Source organism: Oncorhynchus keta, chromosome 13, assembly GCF_023373465.1.
Source record: "Oncorhynchus keta strain PuntledgeMale-10-30-2019 chromosome 13, Oket_V2, whole genome shotgun sequence".
Classification (NCBI taxonomy): domain Eukaryota; kingdom Metazoa; phylum Chordata; class Actinopteri; order Salmoniformes; family Salmonidae; genus Oncorhynchus; species Oncorhynchus keta.
In genome coordinates this window covers 50,160,012-50,185,153 of record NC_068433.1, presented here as the reverse complement: position 1 = coordinate 50,185,153, position 25,142 = coordinate 50,160,012, and the positions used below count along the sequence as shown (strand labels likewise).

The 25,142-nt window shown below is 42.9% G+C and overlaps 2 protein-coding genes across 5 annotated transcripts in view; one reads left to right on the top strand and one right to left on the bottom strand.

Annotated features, from left to right (window-relative positions):
* LOC127906844 (pleiotrophin-A-like) overlaps positions 1 to 14,405 on the top strand; it is a 64,906-nt gene extending 50,501 nt beyond the window's left edge. For both annotated transcript variants that reach the window (XM_052460575.1, XM_052460574.1), the window contains exons 2-5: positions 1,027 to 1,121; positions 1,445 to 1,618; positions 4,384 to 4,545; positions 13,576 to 14,405. In XM_052460575.1, the coding sequence (XP_052316535.1) occupies positions 1,028 to 1,121; positions 1,445 to 1,618; positions 4,384 to 4,545; positions 13,576 to 13,631 (486 nt within the window). In that variant the 5' untranslated portion in view covers position 1,027 and the 3' untranslated portion in view covers positions 13,632 to 14,405. The remainder of the gene's footprint in view (positions 1 to 1,026; positions 1,122 to 1,444; positions 1,619 to 4,383; positions 4,546 to 13,575) is intronic.
* Positions 14,406 to 14,560: 155 nt separating this feature from the next.
* LOC118370758 (muscarinic acetylcholine receptor M2) overlaps positions 14,561 to 25,142 on the bottom strand; it is a 90,857-nt gene continuing 80,275 nt past the window's right edge. For all 3 annotated transcript variants that reach the window (XM_035755870.2, XM_035755871.2, XM_035755872.2), the window contains one exon: positions 14,561 to 24,837. In XM_035755870.2, coding sequence (XP_035611763.2) covers positions 23,256 to 24,773 — 1,518 coding nt within the window. In that variant the 5' untranslated portion in view covers positions 24,774 to 24,837 and the 3' untranslated portion in view covers positions 14,561 to 23,255. The remainder of the gene's footprint in view (positions 24,838 to 25,142) is intronic.

The following is a 25,142-nucleotide window of genomic DNA, read 5'->3' as shown; positions in this document are numbered from 1 at the left end:
GTCTAAAGGGGTTCTCAAATCAAATCAAATGTTATTCTGCCTCTGAGTTCAAGTGGGTATGCTGTATGCTTCCACTGTTGAGGGTTCAAGCCCTGTACTGTAAGGGTTCAGATGAGTTCAACTCAGAGTAGACTCATTGTATATAGATGCACGGAGAGCAGAAGTGAATTCAAACCAGTGAATACTCTATTAATAATGGCTAATAATAAAAGAAAAGAAAGAGTTTGAATGCCATCTTTTTAAATTGATTATCACCTTGCCTACATGGCTAATAGACGTGGGGAGCATCAACTTCTGCAAAGTCTCAAACTGGAGAGGACTAAAAATACAGGGCCAAGTGCGCCAGGGGGTTGGTAAGAGCCATGTCATCTCATGATTAATTAAAATTGACAAATGTAAATGATTTCCCAGCCAGGCTGTACCTTTTGCAGTAATTTGGGCACAGTGGAGCATTTTGGCATCCAAGACGCTCGGTAATTGTTTAAATCTCATGCTGATTCCCCTTCTGTGGGTTTTAGGGTATCTCGAAAATAAACAGGGGGAAAGTGAAAGAAGGAATGAATGAGAAACGGGGATGGTGCGCTAATTCCACCACCCAGAGTTCCCGAGCACAGCAGCACCCGCGATTAGAATGGTGCTTCTCTTTATTGGGCCGCTGGGAGGCCGGAGAGCGCCTGGAGGGGAAACAATTAGTCTATTCATAAAGAACATGCAAAAAAAGGTTTATTTCTATTCCCAAATCGTCTGTATCATTGTCTGACAGCCGATAATTTCCCCATGTCATCATACACGTCTGTAGACACGAGCACAGTGCAGCACACAGCAGGCCATTGTAGCAGATAACAACCATTTATTCCACAAATAGCCTGAGCTTGCCTTCACCTGTAACTGTGAACCATACATGTAAGTAGGGGCATGCTGTGGTTCTTTGTCAGGTCTGCCCCTTCGTCTGAAGAAATGAGAGGGTGGTGTTACATTGGTTGCTGTACTTGTTATTCCTCAGTGCCTGTTCTCCCTCTCTCCTAGCATGTCAGGACAGCAGCAGTGGACGCTTCTGGCCGTCATGGCCCTCCTGGTCCTCACAGTGACAGCAGGCGAGGGGGGGAAAGCTGAGAAACAAGGTGAGAAACACCGGCAGATTGGTAGCAGTCAGACAGTTGATATGTGGATGGAGGGGGATCTCCTATTACAGTACCTGCTACAAGGTATGAATGGTAATTTGATGTAAAGCTCAAATCAGGTCAGATTTGTGCATAAATACAGGGGGGGGGGGGGCTCACTGCAGACTCACAATGACAGACGCACATCTCGGTGCTTTATATATTTGAATACTTTGACCTTTCACAGTGGTAGTGTAGCTCTAGACGGGCCTAATTACAGCCCACATAATTATGTTCCAGACATAACTGCAGTATAAGGTTGGTGTGTGTGTGCGATCCTGCAGGGAAGAAGGAGCGTAAGTCGGACTGTGGGGAGTGGCAGTGGAGTGTGTGTGTGGCCAACGAGGGTGACTGCGGCCTGGGCACCAGGGAGGGCACACGCACTGGCACCGACTGCAAGCAGACCATCAAGACCCAGCGCTGCAAGATCCCCTGTAACTGGAAGAAGCAGTTTGGAGGTGTGTGAGTGTGGTCATGGGGAGCGGACTCACATTTACAATTCAGCACGAACATGACTGGTCTAGGGATTTTATGTATTTTTGTTTTGGTAATATTTTTTGTTGTGTATCCATGTCCATTAAAGGGGAAAACATGCTGCTACTCAATGGAGTAGGATATTCAGTTGGGTTTCCAATTCAGTCTTCATGAATGGACATTCCCAGAGAATGATTGCCTGGTTCAGGAAATTACAGCCTGGGTATATACAGCAGAGATGTGAGTCCAAACAGAGCATGGGCTACCTGCCACTTTCCCTACTAGCTTCCTCCTGATTCAGCTCACACCCAGGCTTGAACCCAAAATCTCTGCTTTGCTAGCACACGTGACTGCCCACCTGAAGCATCTTACCAGGCAGCGCCACATGAAAAGCTAGCAAGCGGGGACACTTCAGGCTGAGGAGTAAGGTTCACACATGCCCATATGCTACACGTGTTCACTGCCAAATTATAGGTACAGAGGCACACGCTTTTAGAGCACTCTGTTTTGAAGATCCCTGTAGAATTCCCAGAACAATAGTCCTGTCAACCCCTCCTCACCCCCCTTCGCTCCCCTCAGCCGAGTGCCCTGGGATTTCAGAGCCAGGTGACAGCGGCCCAAGCTTTTCTCTGAGAGAAATAGGAAAACGAGTGTCACAGCCAAGAGGAAGCTACGCCAGAGTCCAACAAAAGGACGGGAGAGAGGGATGGAGGGATGACAAACACAAACACGTACACACACACACGAATGCGGACACACATTCTTACACACAAGAACGGGGCATGGCTAACCTTTCCTGGAACAGCCCTGCATCCTTGGGGGAGGGGTTTAAAGAGGACTCTGAATGAAATTGTAAAATAAGATCCTTAATGAAATCCAGTCTGTAGACTGCTTAAATGTTTTCCTTCCATAAAGATAATAAAATATCAAGTGAAAGAGTGGAGGCCCCCTTTGAAAGGCAGAGAACGTCAGACAGTCTATGTATGGGAAAGACAGATGGAATCTTCAGAGTGGAGAAACTGGGCAAAATGGAGCATAAAGGAGACAATCCGGTCTTGGCAGGAAAGCCATACATTGGCTAATAACACGGTGCACCAGTTGGTGGTTGATAAAGAAAGTCCTGGGGCTGAGAATAGTTGGAATGTAATTATTTTTGCAAATATTACCGGTTCTGGTGTTTTTGAGTAGAAGATCAGATTATTTAACGGATAAAACTAAAATAAATCAGACATTTTATGAAAAAAATCCCCTTTCCAGTAAAAGAAAGGATGTTCCACAACAGCAGCTCTCTGAGCTTGAGGGTACAGGTCTTAATTGCTGATTCTAGGCCGAAAAATGTAATTACATTTCATTTTCTACTTGATCAGTTGTATTCAACCTATGGGATGTCTTCTGGGTGCTACAATCACCATAATACAAGCAGCCTGGACTTACGGGAAGACGTAACATAGTAAATACCAATCTGGGACAGTCAAATTAGTATGATATGGTATGTATTCATTTGTGGAAGTTCATCATCCATTTTGTATTATATGTTACAAATTAAAATTCTTATGATATGTTACCAATTGAAATTCATATAATATATTACAAATCTGCAATACTGATATGTTATGAATTCCAATTTGTTGTGAATGTTAGCTAAGTGGCTAAATGGCTAATGCTAACATTAGCTAGGTGGCTAACATTAGCGAGGCTAGGGTTTAGGGTTAGGGTTAAGGATATGGTTAGTAGTTAGGTGAAAGGGTTAAGGTCAGGGTTAGGGGAAGGATTTTCTAACTTGAAGTACAGTGGGGAGAACAAGTATTTGATACACTGCCGATTTTGCATGTTTTCCTATTTACAAAGCATGTAGAGGTCTATATTTTTTTTTAATCACACTTCAACTGTGAGAGACGGAATCGAAAACAAAAATCCAGAAAATCACATTGTATGATTTTTAAGTAATTCATTTGCATTTTATTGCATGACGTAAGTATTTGATACATCAGAAAAGCAGAACTTAATATTTGGTACAGAAACCTTTGTTTGCAATAACAGGGATCATACGATTCCTGTAGTTCTTGACCAGGTTTGCACACACTGCAGCAGGGATTTTGGCCCACTCCTCCATACAGACCAGACCAGTAAACAGCGTTGTACGTGATCTTCAGTTTCTTGGCAGTTTCTCGCATGGGATAGCATTCATTTCTCAGAACAAGAATAGACTGACGAGTTTCAGAAGAAATTTCTGTTTCTGGCCATTTTGAGCCAGTAATCAAACCCACAAATGCTGATGCTCCAGATACTCAACTAGTCTAAAGAAGGTCAGTTTTATTGCTTCTTTAATCAGAACAACCATTTTCAGCTGTGCTAACATAATTGCAAAAGGGTTTTCTAGTGATCAATTAGCCTTTTAAAATGATAAACTTGGATTATTTAACACAACGTGCCATTGGAACACAAGAGTGATGGTTGCTGATAATGGGCCTCTGTACGCAAATGTAGATATTCCACAAAAAATCTGCTGTTTCCAGCTGCAATAGTCCTTTACAACATTAACAATGTCTACGCTGTATTTCGGATCAATTTGATGTTATTTTAATGGACAAAAAATGTGCTTTTCTTTCAAAAACAAGGACATTTCTAATTGACCCCGAACTTTTGAACGGCAGTGTTTATACAGTAGGTATGTCTGTGGCTGTAACAATCCTGTAAAATGTGTGTTTTATATTGAACATGTATCTCTGTTCTAACCATGTCTCTGTAGGTGAATGCAAGTTTGACTTCCAGGCCTGGGGAGAGTGTGACTTGGTGACAGGGAAGAAGAACCGGACTGGGGTGCTGAAACGCGCTCTCATGGATGCCACCTGTCCTAACACAGTGAGCGCCACCAAGCCCTGCGGCAAGATCCCCAAGACCAAGCTGCAAGGTAGGCTGAGGGGGAGTGTGGGAGAGCTTACCAGCAAAGCCATAGATTTACATATATGGTACATATATGTCTTTACCAGTAGTGTATATCCTGAGGGGTTTGAATGGTAAGATAAACCACTGCAAAGGGAACACATGTTTGGTGAATGTTTAACTTACAATACCAGGAAATGGTGTAGGTACCAGTCAATATATTACTAGTCTAAAAATGTATACAGTACCAGTCACAAGTTTGGACACACCTACTCATTCAAGGGGTTTTCTTTATTTTTTATATGTTCTATATTGTACAATAATAGTGAAGACATCAGCACTATGAAATAACACATATGGAATCATGTAGTAACCATAGAAAGTGTTAAACAAATAAAAATATATTATATATTTTAGATTCTTCAAAGTAGCCAGCCTTTGCCTTGATGACAGCTTTGCACACTCTTGGCATTCTCTCAGCCAGCTTTACTTGGAATGCTTTCCCAACAGTCTTGAAGCAGTTCCCACATATGCTGAGCACTTGTTGGCTTCTTTTCCTTCACTCTGCGGTCCAACTCATCCCAAACCATCTCAATTGGGTTGAGGTCGGGTGATTGTGGAGGCCAGGTCATCTGATGCAGCACTCCATCACTCTCCTTCTTGGTCAAATAGCCCTTACACAGCCTGGAGGTGTTATTTTACAATGATGGCCTACCGCGGCCAAACCCTCCCCTAACCTGGATAACTCTGAGCTCCGCCCTATGGGACTCCCGATCACGGCCGGATGTGATACAGCCCGGGATCAAACCAGTGTATGTAGTGACGCCTCTTGCACTGAGATGCAGTGCATTAGACTCTGTGCCACTTGGGAGCCCCTATCCTCTGCAGCCGAGGTAACTCTGGATCTTCCTTTCCTATTGCAGCCCTCATGAGAGCCAGTTTTATCATAGCGCTTGATGGTTTTTATGTCTGCACTTGAAGAAACTTTCAAAGTTCTTGAAAGTTCCTTATTGACTGACCTTTAAGTAATGATGGACTGTCATTTCTCTTTGCTTATTTGAGCTGTTATTGCCATAATATGGACTTGGTCTTTTACCAAATAGTGCTATCTTCTGTATACCACCCCTACCTTGTCACAACCCAACAGATTGGCTCAAATGCATTAAGAAGGAAAAAAATTCAGCAAATTAACTTTTTACAAGGCACACTTGTTAATTGAAATGCATTCCAGGTGACTACTGGTTGAGAGAATGCAAAGCTGTCATCAAGGCAAAGGGTGGCTACTTTGAAGAATCTCAAATCTAAAATATATTGATTTGTTTAACACTTTTTTGGTTATTACATGATTCCATATGTGTTATTTCATCGTTTTGATGTCTTCGCTATTATTCTATAATGTAGAATATATTCAAAATAAAGAAAAACCCTTGAATGAGTAGGTGTGTCCAAACTTTTGACTGGTACTGTACACGGTTGGTAGAGGACAAAACACAAAGTTAAAGGATCCATTTTAAACACAATAGTCAATACATTGGAGAGTGAATCTCCATAAATGTGCGGAAGCGCTGGAAGATGATATTACGTTTGGTTTATTAAACCATCAGAAAAGGACCATTTTCACCTGCTCCTTTTATGCTTCATATTTAAAGCACGTTGCCACTTTCAGTCAACTATTTTCCTCCTTTAACCTTGCTAACGTATATTTATTAGCATATTATTTGGCAGTACTTTCACAGCTCACACCGATGACATCCTGCTCTGCTGAAGACTCCACATCCTCTGAATGATTCATTCTGCGATAGTGCTGGACTTGTCAGAGATTCATGTTTAATCCAGCTCCACTATGGTGGAATTAGCCCCTTCACTGAGCCTAAAAAGTTCAGTCGGAGTAAGTCTTCAACTCGGGTGAACTAAGGTAAATACAAGTATTGAGCAGTACAAGTATGAAAATGTAATGCTGCATTCTCTCAGTAACTGCCAGTAGACGTCTAGACTCACCCATTTAAAGAAGACAATATGAGAAGTCAAGAAACATCGACTTTTCTCTTTCAATTATGGAAAGCAGTGAGACTGAGATGGTCACCGAACATGACATAGAGGATTGCAGATTGTGGTTTTAGTTGGCAATTCGCCCAACAGACATGATAGATTTCTAATGTATTTCGTTTTGGTTAATTTCACCTGTCTGATACAATGAACGAGATGAGTATCTTAATAGAATGAAAGTGCATATTCAATATTTAGGTCAGTCACAGTTAGCCCTGTTTGTCTAACGACTTCATTCAATGCGCTGATGAACATTGGCATTCATCATTCATCAAACCGTGTTTAAGATAACACATTTGCCATTCAGTTTGTTACAGTGAGGGAAAAATAGTATTTGCTCCCCTGCTGATTTTGTATGTTTGCCCACTGACAAAAAAATGATCACTCTATAATTTTAATGGTAGGTTTATTTGAACAGTGAGAGACAGAATAACAACCAAACAATCCAGAAAAACGCATGTCAAAAATGTTATAAATTGATTTGCATTTTAATGAGGGAAATAAGTATTTGACCCCCCTGCAAAACATGACTTAGTACTTGGTGGCAAAACCCTTGTTGGCAATCACAGAGGTCAGACGTTTCTTGTAGTTGGCCACCAGGTTTGCACACATCTCAGGAGGGATTTTGTCCCACTCCTCTTTGCAGATCTTCTCCAAGTCATTAAGGTTTCGAGGCTGATGTTTAGCAACTCAAACCTTCAGCTCCCTCCACAGATTTTCTATGTGATTAAGGTCTGGAGACTGGCTAGGCCACTCCAGGACCTTAATGTGCTTCTTCTTGAGCCACTCCTTTGTTGCCTTGGCCGTGTGTTTTGGGTCATTGTCATGCTGGAATACCAATCCACGACCCATTTTCAATGCCCTGGCTGAGGGAAGGAGGTTCTCACCCAAGATTTGACGGTACATGGCCCCGTCCATCGTCCCTTTGATGCGGTGAAGTTGTCCTGTCCCCTTAGCAGAAAAACACCCCCAAAGCATAATGTTTCCACCTCTATGTTTGACGGTGGGGATGATGTTCTTGGAGTCATAGGCAGCATCCTCCTCCTCCAAACACGTTGAGTTGATGCCAAAGAGCTCCATTTTGGTCTCATCTGACTACAACACTTTCACCCAGTTGTCCTCTGAATCATTCAGATGTTCATTGGCAAACTTCAGACGGGCATGTATATGTGCTTTCTTGAGCAGGGGGACCTTGCAGGCGCTGCAGGATTTCAGTCCTTCACGGAGTAGTGTGTTACCAATTTCTTTCTTGGTGACTATGGTCCTGGCTGCCTTGACATCATTGACAAGATCCTCCCTTGTAGTTCTGGGCTGATTCCTCACCGTTCTCATGATCATTGCAACTCCAGGAGGTGAGATCTTGCATGGAGCCCCAGGCCGAGGGAGATTGACAGTTCTTTTGTGTTTCTTCCATTTGCGAATAACCAACTGTTGTCACCTTCTCACCAAGCTGCTTGGCGATGGTCTTGTAGCCCATTCCAGCTTTGTGTAGGTCTACAATCTTGTCCCTGACATTCTTGGAGAGCTCTTTGGTCTTGGCCATGGTGGAGAGTTTGGAATCTGATTGATTGATTGCTTCTGTGGACAGGTGTCTTTTATACAGGTAACAAACCTAGATTAGAAGCACTCCCTTTAAGAGTGTGCTCCTAATCTCAGCTCGTTACCTGGATAAAAGACACCTGGGAGCCAAAAATCTTTCTGATTGAGAGGGGGTCAAATACTTAATTCCCTCATTAAAAAGCAAATAAATTTATAACATTTTTGACATGCGTTTTTCTGAAAGTTTTTGATGTTATTCTGTCTCTCACTGTTCAAATAAACCTACTATTACAATTATAGACTGATCATTTCTTTGTCAGTGGGCAAACGTACAAAATCAGCAGGGGATCAAATACTTTTTTCCCTCACTGTATAAGATGTATGTATACCTCATGTCCAAACTTTACAAAATGTTCTGAAAGTAAATCAGATGAATGCTTTAATTCAATGCTCCATCATTCATACAATGACAGAATATTACCAACACAGAGGCCAACACACAGATTTCCATATATTTTCCCCACATAAAGGCTTTATTAACAACTCCCACTTGTCCGTTATTTAGCTGATGACTCCCACTGTTAAAACCAATCAAGTGAGAGCAGAAGTTGTTAAAAAATAGAATGAATGCTGCATGATGTCGCCAGTAAAGGACTCATGGGGCTAGTGTGTACATTATGTCCAATCTGACTGCGTTTCGAGAAGTAGGCTACTGTGGTGATATGTTGAGAGTGTGAAACTGGAATCAGGGTAGATTTGGCAGCAGCCCTGACAGTAATCTGCTGTATGAGAGGGTGTGCCAGAACAGAACAGACTCTCCAGGAGCGACTGGACCAGAGCCTCATTGTGTTTCAGGCAGGCGGCTAACGGTTAAGACAGTTTTCCCGGTCGAGGACAGATAAAAACACGCAATCCTGTCAATCTGATTGGGATTTTGGGTTCAATTCAAGTTTCCCTCGCATCCTAATAACCTGGGAGTTGGGGAAATCAAAAGGGTTAAAAGCTGGTAAAACAAATCTCACAGTGACGAAAAAAAAGATGTCAGATTGACAGTGGAGTGGAACCCCTGGCTTGGGTAATGGTTTTCGGAAAAACTACAATATCGTTCACATAAGCCGAGCAAAGCCTATTTAGGATGTCACATGTAAGGAATCTGATCCAAATTAAAATCATATTTGTGTTGGTGTATTTCTTCTGTGTACATGTATTTCAGTGACAGAAATATCAAGGTGACACACAGAAATAACATTACTTCTGCATTGATTAACATTTAATGGTAATTTCTATACAGTGTGTGTGTGTGTGCGTGCGCGCAAGCACATGTACAGGATTGTATAGCACTGTACCTGTATGAATGATCATATACTCCCAAATTAATTCTGTGTGATGGAGGCCAGTCCTGTTTTAAGTCGGGCCTACTTCCCTGGGGAGGGTGAGAACCACAGTATGAAAGGAGGAGGGAGAGATGACGGTGGAGAAGAAGAATAGAGAGAGTTGAAAAGAAAGACCTCCTATCTGAGAGTATGATTTCCCATGTCTGCCATTTGACAGATAAGCCCTGGTAAGCCAAAGGGTTACTGGGAAACAGAGAGGCTGACGGTGTTTGTGTGTGCGTGTGCGTGTGTGTATGCGCTTGCCTCTGTGTGTGTGTGTGTGTGTGTGTGTGTTGGAAGGGGATTCCAGGCCAGGCAGAGTCACAGAGGAGGGATCAGAGGACTTGTAATGAACCCCAACTACAGAGCGAGGGACTATCCTACATCCGGCTGGGGCCACCACATCCACCCAGTCATATTTACAATTCTAAACAAGCCACCTTGTCTGCTGCTGCCAGGAGCAATGGAGAAAACATGTCAGGCCGATAGTCTTGAGGAGACAATGCTGCGAGGCAGCGAGGGAGCGATCTGAGATTCAGTGTCAGCTTCTCCCTTGTCTAACCTCAGGAAGAGACGGGCCCCACGGAATGAAATGGAAAGGCCGGAAAACAGAGAGTGACCGAAATGAAGCAGAAATGAAACGTTATGAATACCTGTAGAATTCTCCTATTCTCCTCCCTCCTTACCCAGAAGAATGAGCAGGGGAGCCACAGTGGGGAGCGGAGAATGTCAGAGATGATTTACGGGGAAACAAAAGGCTTTATAGAGATGAAAACCCTGTGGCTGCCGTCGAGGAGTTCTTTTGGGGCCGGCGATGGTTTATCATTCCCCTGAGAAGGGCTGTGTCGTTGTGTCTCTGTGTACGAGACAGCCCATTCAGACACTGAATTCAGTTTTATTGCACTCAGCCTGTTTCATGGAATCCCGGTTCAAAACATAATCTCTCAGAGCCGCTCTGATTATTATGAGTCTGTGTCAAAAGTGCGGTGGCAGAAATGAGTACACAGTAATGTGCCTATGCAGCAGAAAGCACTCCGGCATGGTGAGAGCTCCAATCTCACAGACGGGGCTCGCAGAGGGAATGTGATCCTCTCTGTCTCCCTAGGGAGACAAATGTGCTGACAAAGGCAAAGGCAAAAACACAGTTAAACAAATTAAAACTGGCCAAACAAATGGAGCGAGGAGCAATTTTCTGTGTTTTTGTATGAACACCCACGTCCCAATCTCCAAACTCACAGAACTCTCTCGGCTTGTCCACAATATGCACTGCATAGGAGGGGCCGTGACAATTGCAATACATGTGCTTCTGAGAAATGTATAGATCAGATAGCAGGTCCCTGGGGCATTGATGTCAGCATTATATTTTAGGAGGATTCGAGTGACAAACATTATGCATTTTGGTAGCACAGGCAACATCTGGTAGGTTATCACCAATCAGTTAGACACTTGCGATTCATGAGTCATCTCTAGGTCTGTACATTGGCCTGAGGCATATCGACCCTTACAACGGGTTCATTTATACCCACTTATTAATGATTTGGCAATTCTATACAAGCAAGGAATCATTACTTCTGTATTTACCGATGGATTGCATGTTTGTTTATCAGGGATGAACGATTAGCATCGGGATGATTTACAATACTTTATATGCTGATTATCATCACATTCTTCACATTAATGCTCCACTGCTGATAGGATGTTTATGACTTGGCTTGGTACTGTATATGACTTGGCTTGGTACAGTATATGACTTGGCTTGGTACTGTATATGACTTGGCTTGGTACAGTATATGACTTGGCTTGGTACTGTATATGACTTGGCTTGGTACAGTATATGACTTGGCTTGGTACTGTATATGACTTGGCTTAGTACAGTACATGACTTGGCTTGTACTGTATATGACTGTACTGTATATGACTTGGCTTGGTACAGTAGATGACTTGCCTTGGTACTGTATATGACTTGGCTTGGTACAGTATATGACTTGGCTTGGTACTGTATATGATTTGGCTTGGTACAGTATATGACTTGGCTTGGTACTGTATATGACTTGGCTTGGTACAGTAGATGACTTGCCTTGGTACTGTATATGACTTGGCTTGGTACTGTATATGACTTGGCTTGGTACTGTATATGACTTGGCTTGGTACTGTATATGACTTGGCTTGGTACTGTATATGACTTGGCTTGGTACTGTATATGACTTGGCTTGGTACAGTATATGACTTGGCTTGGTACTGTATATGACTTGGCTTGGTACTGTATATGATTTGGCTTGGTACTGTATATGACTTGGCTTGGTACAGTATATGATTTGGCTTGGTACTGTATATGACTTGGCTTGGTACTGTATATGACTTGGCTTGGTACTGTATATGACTTGGCTTGGTACTGTATATGACTTGGCTTGGTACTGTATATGACTTGGCTTGGTACTGTATATGACTTGGCTTGGTACTGTATATGACTTGGCTTGGTACAGTATATGACTTGGCTTGGTACTGTATATGACTTGGTAGTATATGATTTGGTACTTGGTACTGTATATGACTTGGCTTGGTACTGTATATATGACTGTATTGGCTTGGTACAGTATATGACTTGGCTTGGTACAGTATATGATTTGGCTTGGTACTGTATATGACTTGGCTTGGTACTGATTTGGCTTGGTACTGTATATGACTTGGCTTGGTACAGTATATGATTTGGCTTGGTACTGTATATGATTTGGTATGAGTTGGTACTGTATATGATTTGGCTTGGTACTGTATATGACTTGGCTTGGTACTGTATATGACTTGGCTTGGTACTGTATATGACTTGGCTTGGTACTGTATATGATTTGGCTTGGTACTGTATATGATGACAGTATATGATTTGGCTTGGTACAGTACATGACTTGGCTTGGTACTGCTTATATATGACTTACAGGCTTGGTACTGTATATGAGTACTGTATATGACTTGGTACTGCCTTGGTACAGTAGATGAGTATATGATTTGGCTTGGTACTGTATATGACTTGGCTTGGTACTGTATATGACTTGGCTTGGTACTGTATATAACTTGGCTTGGTACAGTAGATGACTTGCCTTGGTACAGTATATGTATATGACTTGGCTTGGTACTGTATATGACTTGGCTTGGTACAGTATATGACTTGGCTTGGTACTGTATATGACTTGGCTTGGTACTGTATATGACTTGGCTTGGTACTGTATATGACTTGGCTTGGTACAGTATATGATTTGGCTTGGCACTGCATATTGGCTAATGCTGCATTGGTGGTGAATAGATCGATTCATGTGCTGTAAATTTAAATCCAATTTGGATCGTTCTAATATGTTGCAGTGGAGCAGCAACGTACAGTAGTATTGATGGAGTGTTTCAATGTTTTATGTTGAGGATGTTTTTCTCAGATTAGCTGGAGAGGGTGGCAAGGCTTTCATCAACAAACTGACGTGGGAGGACCTTAAATTAGTGGCAGGTGGGAACTTGCTTTAGATCAGGTACAAAACAAACAGGTGTTGATTAGCCAGTTGACATCCTCGTCTGTTACCGCCCACCAACAACATCCCACCCTGTAATCTACAATGATAGGAGCTCCTGGGGGAAACAGACTATAGATGAGTCCTGCCTTTTCCTTGTTGTTTACTTTCCCCCTCACGCTCTTCTAAACGCAGACAGACATGCAGACATGCAACCAGGCAGATAGGCAGGCAGACAGACAGACAAGCAGACAGGAAGACAGATAGATTAGACAAGCAGACAGACAGGAAGGCAGATAGACAAGCAGACGTGCAGACAGATCGACAGATAGACAGATGGATAGATAGATAGCAGAATATATGTATGGAGGGAGGGGTATGTTGCTCCTGTTCATCAGACCAGAGACTGGGATATTGACTGTGGTTCCTGTCATGGCTGTCAGGTACTAAAGCCACTCTTGTGGGACAATGATAAAGCACTTTTCATGTTTGTCCACATGCACAGTAAACCTGCAGTCCTCAGGCCAGCGGTAGGATTAACAACACGACTGACTGCAGGGTAAGTGACAGTATGGATGTAGATTCTAACCTGATGCCCACCTGTTTTTGCAGATGCCAAGAAGCCGAAGCGGGAGGGGAAGAAGAGGGAGCGCACCCCGATGGACTAGTGGTGCATCATGGGAATCAGGAAATGGAAGTTGATGCTTATACTGCCCTATCTCAGCATGGTTCCTATATGTTTGTCCTGTAGGTTTATAGGGGCCTGTAGCAGCTACACAACAAAGAGTTGGATAGTAGTGATAAAATGTATTTCTTTCCAGATTTCTCATAGGAAAATCTTGTAGGCGATTTCATACTTTGAGTGAATAATACAAATGAAGCATTTCTTACTAAAATGCTTACCTTATAACATTTTTCAGGGTCATTTTTGGAAAGTCGTAATAAATTGGATTTTTGTTCATATTACATAACATCCTTTTTGTTTGAGGTGACAAAACGATTCTCACTCAAATAAAACATAATTTCTTGCATGTCTTGATTTAAAGCAGCTTAAAGTTAAAAGCTCATGCCTTTACTGGGGTTTTAAAGGTTATTTTGCTGGTACCCTCAACAGCAAAATTCCTAACAACTTTTCTAACAGTTTTTGAGGGCATACATTAATAAGAAACATAAGTACTCATTGATGTAAAGGAAATTCCTTTTCTAATGTTATCTACAGTGAAAGATGTAAACTTTTGTATAAATGAGCTAATGTTCTGTACAGCTGTTAGTGTGTAAGAGCTTGTGTCCAGTATTAGTTCTGGTTCTCCTGCTATTATACCTCACTTTGTAGTTCCCCCGCTCTCCAGTTGAACTCGGAGTAAAACTGTTATTGTAGTTTACAACTGGAGTTGACCTGTCCTAATCATCGATTACATTAAAAAACAACAACTTTGAAATGATGTCCAAATATGTGTGATGTTTACTCACCTTGATTGAAGTAATTCCATGTTCATATGAAATTATGGAGGCTTAATATGAAAGCTATTTCCAATTCCGACCTAACAAGTGATACATTTCTCCACACCACTATCATTTCAATAATCTGGACACAAAATGCCATGAAACATTTTTCATACATTTTATTTGAATTGATTTAAAAAATGAATATGCCTCCATAAATCCACTGAATATGGTTCATATTTTACAGCTTCATAAGTGAGTGGCCAGTGATATTAACACTCAGCTTCGCTGTCCAGAACTATTAAACAATCAACTAATGGCGCAAAGGAAATCATTAACGTCATTACTGTACATTAGGGGTGAGGGAGTATCATATTAGGACAAGGGAGGGTGAGAAGGGAAGGGAACATTCAGATAGCTATTAAACACGTGTAGACTTATGTACATTTCAACTGTACCTCATCCAAATGACATATAATGTATACTATAGAGATATATACAATTCAAATAATACGTTTTAAACAGGCAATATATCGACCGTATTAGGAGCCATGAGGCACAGTGGATGAGAGCACAATGATTCGATTTACATACTGACGCAAATGAAAAATTAACACCCTGTACACTAAAACAAAAGGTGCTATCTGGAACCTTAAAGGGTTCTTCGGCTGTCCCCATAGGAGAACCCTTTTAAGAACTATTTTTGGTTCCAAGTAGAAACCTTCTGGTTCCAAGACAGAGCCCTTTTGGGTTTCATGTAGGACCCTTTCCACAGAGGGTTCTACTTGGATCCAAAAAGGGTTCTCCCTGGAACCAAAAAGGGTTCTCCTATGGGGACAGCTGAAGAACCCTTTTGGAAGAGTGTACACTGCTGTATATACATTTTCCACCATATAAGTTTTCATCATTTGTATTCCATTTGTCCATTTGAAGAGATATTTAAATGAAGTTGCACCTACAATGGTTCAAAATGGTTCATTCCCTCAAGACAAGACTTTGAATATGTTTCAATAACAATTCCCCCAGATATCTGGAAGAGGTCCAGATGTTTCCAATACTACACTGCATGTTGTAGCAGCTGGTCTCACAGTTTCTCCCTACGGTCAGTCTGTGTCCCTTTCCACTCATCACTCATTTACAAGTTGAGACAAAATGGATGCCGAACACACATCCCTTGGCTGATCATCAGCACTTCATTGTTTGTCAGTAATGGGTTTTTTTCTCTACAGATTCAGCAGGTTACCACTTGACTCTCCTCTTCGACTGATCGTCAGTCTCACAAAGCCCAAACATGGGACAGAGTAAAAATAAAAATGTTAAGTGGGACAGTTGAGTGTACTTTAGTTCAGTTTTAAATGTCACACGGCAGTGGTCCGTTCTCTCAGAATTGCATTTGTTTTCTCATTTACTTAACAATGTTTCTTTCTTTCCCGCCATAATATTGTCCCTTCAATAAACACATGTTCAGTCTGGATGCAGTCTCATCTAACACATACTGATACACTGTTCAATTCTAGATTTTGTACAACAATATAATAGATATAGCTTTATAAAACGTGATGCAAAATGTACAGTATGATGATCACATTGTGTTTACATGTGTTTAGGCAAAAATAAATGTTTGTCTTGTAAATCTTTATCTTTCAGAGTGTGTCTTTGGAAGCCACTTGCTTTTGAGACACTTTTCAAACAGGGACTGTGAGGTGAGGACAGAAGCAACATTGTTTGTTGAATCCTTTAGTGTTTCTTACCCCCTGAACGCAATGTGTGGCTTGTGTTTCTATGGGGTTGTGCTTATTTACAGATGCCACTTGGTGCTTTGACATGCTAAGGGTCTCTTATAGAGCAAAGCAAAGCAAAGCAAAGCACACACACACTCATTTGTACAGACAGACAGACAGACAGACAGACAGACAGACAGACAGACAGACAGACAGACAGACAGACAGACAGACAGACAGACAGACAGACAGACAGACAGAGATGCCCATAGGGGGCATAGAGAAAGGTGCCACCCTCAGATTTGTCCTGTTTAATGAATTTATAGGTATGTATGTATGTATGTATGTATGTATGTATGTATGTATGTATGTATGTATGTATGTATGTATGTATGTATGTATGTATGTATGTATGTATGTATGTGTGTGTGTGTGTGTGTGTGTGTGTGTGTGTGTGTGTGTGTGTGTGTGTGTGTGTGTGTGTGTGTGTGTGTGTGTGTGTGTGTGTGTGTTGTGTGTGTGTGTGTGTGGTTGTCGTTGTTTTCTCTGTAATATTACTCCCGACCGCATAAATAGCTACCATGAAGCCACTTCAGGCAATCAAGTTTGAGTAGCGAGCTTGTCTAACTATCTTAGCTGGCATGCCTGCTGGCAAGGTTAGCAGACTTTAGAAAAGCAAGCGTTTTCTAAATGTACTGAATAAGACTCACATTCCTTTCAATCTTTTACCCAGATTTTAGCAGAGATGCAGAGAAGCATATTTAGTTTGTTTAAAAAAAGAACCACCAGTCAGGAGGATACAGACAGCTCAAGAGGTATGCGTAGATATGCAGAAAAATAGACACATTGTGACATATAATGAAGCATAATTATTATGTCTCTAGACTGCAGAAAAAAAGCTATTTCAGGCGTTTGAAAAATGTCAAATTAGCCCCTCTCAGGACCACCCCCAGCTGTCTTCACATACATTTTTGGGGTGCATGACATCCCTGCACACACACACACACACACACACACACACACACACACACACACACACACACACACACACACACACACACACACACACACACACACACACACACACACACACACACACACACACACACACACACACACACACACACACACACACACACACACACACACACACACACACACACACACACACACACACACACACACACACACACCTTAAAGTACCCTCCAAACCTCCAGGGATGAATTAGATACGTTTTCCCCCTTTTACAAAACCTATGCCTTCTACGACCACAACGAAGAAGAAAATAAACATTTTAGACTTTAGATGATCTTGTGCTTTTCTACATCTATGACTGTCACCTTAAATTGCACCACCATCTAACAAAGATTTCATCAACTGAAAATATAAAACATCAATTTAAACATCAATGAGCAATTATAAGAATGGGTAATAAGTAATAAGGCACTTCAAATTGCTCAGTATACAATGTGGCGATATATTTGTCTGTTCAGATACACTTCATATACCACATCGCCTTGGAAACACGGCTAGAAGTGGCAGAAGCAGCCCAACTATCTCAACTAGAAACAGAGACTCAGGATGCTCCCATCTCAATGGGTACTAACCCTCTGCTCAAGAACAGACCAAACAACACAGTAACAATCTAAATAAATACTCTTTCACACACTTGTCAAGTACACTATCAAAACATCACAATTCTAACTAACTAAGTACTACACCAAAACAATCCCCCAACATTTAATCAATCACAATCAAACATTTAGGGGAAATACATCTCCCTAAAAAGGTTTAGCCCTTTGAAACAAGCCGTGTGAAGAGGAGCCCAGCTAGCTCAGACGGCACATGATGATCTGTTGACGCCATGGAGACAATGTTTATGTGATGAAAGGGAAATATACAGTACCAGTGGAATGAGACTCTTTGTACGTTGACAAGTGAATCCACTCAATGAGAAATACCCCCCCGACATGGACAGAGAGCATGTCCTGTTGTTACAGTATGGTAATAAAAAGTCGAGCCAAAATCCATCTGAGAGTTACTGTACTCCATCACTTTGTTTCCATCATTCTCTAGACTATACAGTAACGTCTGATTCCTGAAGGACGGGTAATTTATTTTGTGGAAACCTTTGGCTGACTCCCTTTGGCTGACCCCCTTTGGCTGACCCCCTTTGGCTGACCCCCTTTGGCTGAAATGGCTGACAGTATCCAAACATGGTACCTAAGACGTGAGAGCCTGTTGTGTATCCTGTGGACGACAGGCCGCCTCTCTGCAACTGTGACTACAAATGCGGGCTTATCAGACCGTACAAAGTGGGCAGCGCAGGATTTCTTTGGTCCTGTTAGTCAAACGATATGCTGTTGACAGGTGAGGAGAGCGAAAGGGGTGTGAGCTTTCCACTTTGTCTGAAAGCAGCTGAAAGAGCATTCCGCTGAGACTCAGTGAGTGACAGCCATCTTGTCTGGGGGCGGTGAACCCTGTCCCTCCATTGGTGATAAATGGCTGTCACTTTCCATCAAACACCCGGATAACTGTTCTCTAAAAAGACCCAGACCACCAGTTGTGTTGGAGAGCACTTTCGTTCCTACTGGTATCACTCAAACAACAGCTTAAACTGAGCTGAATCAGACGTTCCGTTCTGGGAAGCTAGGAGGCTCTTAGCAACACCAACCACTGAGACATGTGACAGATGACACCCAGACATGGGTCCACTTATCAACCTGACGGATGGCTGGATTGTAAACTTGGATGGGTGCCTCGCGCACACTGCTGGGCTCAGGCAGTTGAACAGATTGACTGAATTATACGAGCGAGGCTTCCAGAGGACAACCTGCATTTAAATAAGGACGATTGCAAGGAATCAGATGATCTTCATCCTCTTCCACTTCCTTTGCCATCACTATTTCCATTAAAAGCATAATTTATTAATAATTACTTGTGACCTAAATTTTGTGTTATTTTGACGCCTCTAGTGAATTTGCAGTAGGTTGCGTTGTCTTTTATCTTTATAATATTGGGGGCGATGTTAGTCATAACAATGTCATTAAGGGGGAGGAGACATTGGGGGACAATGTCAGAGAGAGAGAGAGCGAGAGTGAGAGAGCGAGCGAGAGAGAGAGAGAATGAGAGAGCGAGAGAGAGAACGAGAGAGAGAGAGAGAGAGAGAGAGAGAGAGAGAATGAGAGAGAGAGCAAGCGAGAGAACGAGAGAGAACGAAAGAGTGAGAGAGAGCGAGAGAACGAGAGAACGAAAGAGTGAGAGAAAGCGAGAGAACGAGAGAGAACGAAAGAGTGAGAGAGAGCGAGAGAACGAGAGAGCGAGAGATAGATAGAGATAGAGAGGGATAGATAGAGATAGATAGAGATAGAGAGGGATAGATAGAGATAGATAGAGATAGAGAGGGATAGATAGAGATAGATAGAGATAGAGAGGGATAGATAGAGATAGATAGAGATAGAGAGGGATAGATAGTAAATGTAAATATGATGTTCCTTATGTTTCACAGGCCTTTAAACAATGCCTGATATAGGGGACGTCACAGTCACACATAACGGGATCAGGAGCAAGTGGGACACTAAGTGGGACGGGAGGGGCTGTGTAAACCGAGCACGTAATAGCCAATCTTTAATCTCCAGTCGGTGTTCCACATCATTTTATAATCTGATCAGGCTCATGGTGAGTTTCCATTAAAGGCCTGTCCCATATCTCTCTTTAAGGAGACTGCCTTAAGGGGCTGCTCAATGCTGGTGTCATTTTCTGTTAAGCCCCCCGAGCAACCAACGTGGCGACCATCCCATGGCTGCTTTATATTCATTACTTAAATTGGAATACAATTAGCATGTTAGAGATAAATGGACTGTGTTGAAGATCAGCATACTGTGTGGACGAAATGAATGGACACAAACAGTATGACACAAAAACATGGGAATTCTAGTATTGTATTATTTCTAACGTCATTAGACTGTGATCTCATTAAAACAGACATACACAAACAGTACAGACTTCATCTATATTCTATATTCATGTGATGAAACACACACACACACACACACACACACACACACACACACACACACACACACACACACACACACACACACACACACACACACACACACACACACACACACACACACACACACACACACACACACTCTTGTCCAGCTAACCTTGTGGGGACACACAATTCAGTCCAATTCAAAATCTTATTTTCCCTAAACCTAAACGTAAAACTAACCCTAACCCATACTCTTATCCTAACCCTAACCTTAACCCAAAAACCTAGCCTTAACTCTAACCCTAACATGCTGACCACACCGCTCACATTGCGTGTGCTCGTTGCAAAATGAATTTAAACATACATGTTATTCAATTATTGCACGCCCCACTGCTCGCAAGCGCCAACGAGCGTCTGCGTTCCCAAGCACTAAAATATACGTTTTATTTGTGACGCTGAAAGTCCTGCCTCTCCCATCTCCTCATTGGTTTATAGAAGCAGATACCCATGTGCCATCTCCTCATTGGTTATACCCACGTGGGTGATTGAAAGATGAACTGAGTTCGGTTGGTCGTCGATGTAACTATAAACTACACAAGTCCAAAAAAGACAAAGCCTGGAAGGAGGAGCGATGACTAGAAACGATTCGGTTGACCGTTTTATGTGTGGATTCATTGTCGGAGTAGAGGACCTTGTGCATTTCAGGTAAAATAACAATTCAACGTTTATCCCAGAACAAATTAGCTAGCAACAGCAAGCTAGCTAGCTAAATTGCCATAAATGTTTAATACTTTTTGACCTGTCCCCAAATGAATATAATTTGTTTTGATATTTTAACCTGCGTGTCTTGATTGCGTTTGGGGGCACAACATCAATTTTGGCACGATGGCGCACGCGTGTGGCCAGTTTGGGTATGGTGTAACCCTTGCTACTAACCCTAACCCTTTATCATCATTCTAACCTTAACCCTAAACCCTCTAGAAATAGAATTTGACCTCGTGGGAACTAACAAAATGTGCCCAGTTGTTCAAATTTAGTTTGTTTACTAATAGTTAAACACGTCCACACACACACACACACACACACGCACAAACGCACGCACGCACACACGCACGCACACACGCACGCACACACACACACACGCGCACACACACACACACACGCGCGCACACACACGCGCGCACACACACGCACACACACACGCACACACACAGATGTAGATGAATTAGTACATCTAACATCGAGTAGCCCTTATAATTCACAAGGCCATGGCCTGTGATTATTGGTATTTAACCCCATTCTGGGGTAACAACAGAAACATGGACTGAAATAACCTCTAAAATCTCCACAATATGACACTCTTTCAATCCCTCTACAACCTTAGTAGCCCCTACTCAACGAACCACCTCTGATGACAGCAAGACAAAATACAATCCTTTTCAATCGTTCTCTTCATTATCAGTCAGGACTGACATACAACAGGCTCTTGTCACAGGCTGTAACATCTGCAACACAGCGGGATTAAATTATGTTGAAAATCCAATCTCAGAGGAATATCCAACTCACCCCTGGAAAAGCACAAGATCCCTTCCTGTATAATTGAATAGGCTTTGGCTCCAAGCCCAAGCCCCTGCCAACTGCCACCCTCTGAATGTATTTACACGCTCCAAGCATCAACACACTTTGAGAAAACAGGCTCCAAAAGGGTTCTGAAGCTGTCCCCATAGGAGAACCCTTTTTGGTTTCAGATAGAACCCTTTTTGTTTACAGGTAGAACTCTTTTGGGTTCCATGTAGAACTCTCTGTGGAAAGGGTTCTACATGGAACGCAAAAGAGTTCTACTGGATCCAAAAAGGGGTTCTCACAGGGTTCTCCTACCGTGACAGCCAAATAACCCTTTTTGGTTCTAGTTAGCACCTTGTTTCCTAAGAGTTTAGACTATCTGACTAAAAAAATATCTTAATATACAATCAAATAAACTTCAAACTGTTCACGTAATGAATTGTAAGAGATCAAATCGCTGATCATCTAAAAGTATGTGGAAAACGAATAGCAAGCTAAATAATGTCATTGAACAATGCCTTTTTGGATGTATTTTTAAATGATCTATTTATTTGTTTACTTGTGACCTTTTTTCAAAACAAGTTTCCTAACCTCAGTCCTGCGTTGTGGTGAGAGGTGACCCTGGCCAGGCCTGGTCTCTGTCCTGCTATGCCCTTCAGGGGCCACTTATGGTCCATCCCTGGAGATAGGAAGGCTCCCAGCCATATTACTCAGTCGTATATGAACATGTCAGAGAGGAAGTTTAGACAAGCTGCTCTACTTTGTGTGCCGCCAACACAGAGTGCCACCGGCATACAGATAACAGTTTGTAGTATGTTCTGTATGTCCTTGTGCTGTCTTTACTGGCAGACATCTCCACTGAAACTGTGTGATGGATCATTCTGTCACGCTCAGACTGATGCACGCACACACACACACACACACACACACACACACACACACACACACACACACACACACACACACACACACACACACACACACACACACACACACACACACACACACACACACACACACACACACACACACACACACACACACACACACACACACACACACACACACACTTAGATTTTGCGTATACATTGATATATACAGGTTTCTTTTTTTGACACTGAATTTCAAACGGGAAGTACATGAATTCAGTCAGCCCTATTTTCCCTTAGAATTCGTCTTGTGCAGTGCAGAGCTCTCTATCCAACTGTCCTTTTCATGTTCGGTCTATTTGTTCTCCTGGCTGTGCGCTTCTTTGTAAGTCTTATGTCTCAACAGTTGCATCACAAATCTCATTCATCAGAGCCAAACCCAACATGGCTGCAGGATACAAGTTCTCTTATGAGCCGTAGCGTAAAAACAAAGGAAAGGGACCACATCATAAACGTCTCTCTCTCTCTCTCTCTCACACACACACACACACACACACACACACACACACACGCACACGCACACGCACACACACACGCACACACACACACACACACACACACACACACACACACACACACACACACACACACACACACACATGCTCACACACTCACATCCACACTCGCATCCATATTCATCTAGCTGACCTAATGTTTTTGTATTGGCAGAGGAGGAGATGTTTGAATGTCTTTTTGAAAGTGACATTGCAGAGGGCATAGCAGGCGGGGTTGATGGTGCTGTTGATGTAGCACAGCCAGTAGCCGATAGTCCAGACTGTACTGGGGATGCAGCTGGAGCAGAAGGTGTTGATGAGCACCATGACATTGTAAGGGGTCCAGGTGGCCACAAAGGCCACCAGGATGGCCATGATGGTACGGGTCACCTTCTTCTCCCGAGACGGTGGCGCTTTCTTCTTCTTGGGCGGCTGCTTGGTCATCTTCACGATTTTCCGCGCCACGTGGTTCTGCTTCTCCGTGGCGGGGACGATCTCCACCGTGGCGTTGGAGGGCGTGTAGCAGTCCCCCTTGGGAGACTTGGTCTTAATCTTGATGCAGGTGAGTTTGGAGCCGCCTGCCTTGGCCCGGTGGCGGGTTGGTTGCTGAACGAGCTCGGTGTTGCAGTTTGCTCTGGATGGCACCGCTTCTTCTTCTTTGTGGTTGGACGCCGCTGCACTGCCAGATGTCGAGTCGTTGGAGCTCTCTTTCTCCTCTCCGTGGGCACAGTTCTCCCTACCCCTGTCCACACCCTCCATCTCCCCCTCTCCACCCGTGGTGGACGGGCCCTTGCCGTTCTGCAGTTTACCGTCGTGCTGGTTGGCCACGTCATCTATGGCTTCGGTCCTGCCCTGCTCTGTGTCCTCTGCTGTCACGTTGTTGTTGATGGGCTTGGCAGGATTACTGCACCTTGCCTGCTCGTGGGACAGGGCCTCTGGGTTGGGCCCTGACGGCTTCCTGGTCTCTTTCTTCACCCGGCTTTTACTGGCTATAGAGATCTGTATGTAGAGAATGACCATGATGATAACGGGCAGGTAGAAGGCTGCGATGGCTGTGCCGAAGGTGACTGCTGCATTAGAGAAGAACTGAATGTAACACTCCCTCTCAGGCACTGTCCGCCCGCCCACGATGAACTGCCAGAAAAGGATGGCCGGGGCCCACAGAATGAAGGACAGGACCCAGGCAGCAGCAATCATCATCCCTGCCATCTTGGTGGTCCTTTTGACAGGGTAGCTGAGGGGCTTTGTGACACAGAAGTATCTGTCAAAACTGATGATGAGTAGGTTCATGACAGATGCGTTACTCACTACATAGTCCAAGGCTAGCCACAGATCACACACCACAGGCCCTAAGGGCCAGTAGCCAATCACTATGTATACTGTATACAAGTTCATGGAACACAGCCCGATGATTAGGTCAGCACATGCAAGGCTGAATAAAAAGTAGTTGTTGACAGTCTGTAGGTTCCTATTGACCTTAATGGAAAGCATGACCAGGATATTTCCAATAACGGTGACCAGGCTGAGGGACCCAGCCACCAATACGATGAACACCACCTCCACAGTCTTGTATGGGCTTTCGGGTTCAGTGACAGGCCCTGCGTCAGTGCCTTCTGAGGCATTCCAGTAGGTGAAGTTGGTGAAATTGAACATCTCCATTGCATCTGGTCTTGGGGATGTTCTTCTATTCAGTTGGAGTTCAGGCTTTGAATCGCCTTTGCACCTATGGAGGGAAACAGAGGAAAATAATGGATTAGATAATTAAGTAGCCTACATGCATCCATCAAAATTTGAATTTAGAGAAACTACTGAAAACTAGGGCTACTTCCACACATATAACATCATTAACATGTATCTTTATTTAATAATAATGAATGTGTGCGACAAGGTGATTAGCGGAGATGTGCTATGAAAACAAAGTTGTTTACAAACAACGACGAGGACTAATGAGATTGTCGAGTTAAAACAAGACATTCGACAACTTGCTGGTGGTATACTGCTGTTGAAAACAGGCCTGGTAAACAAAAA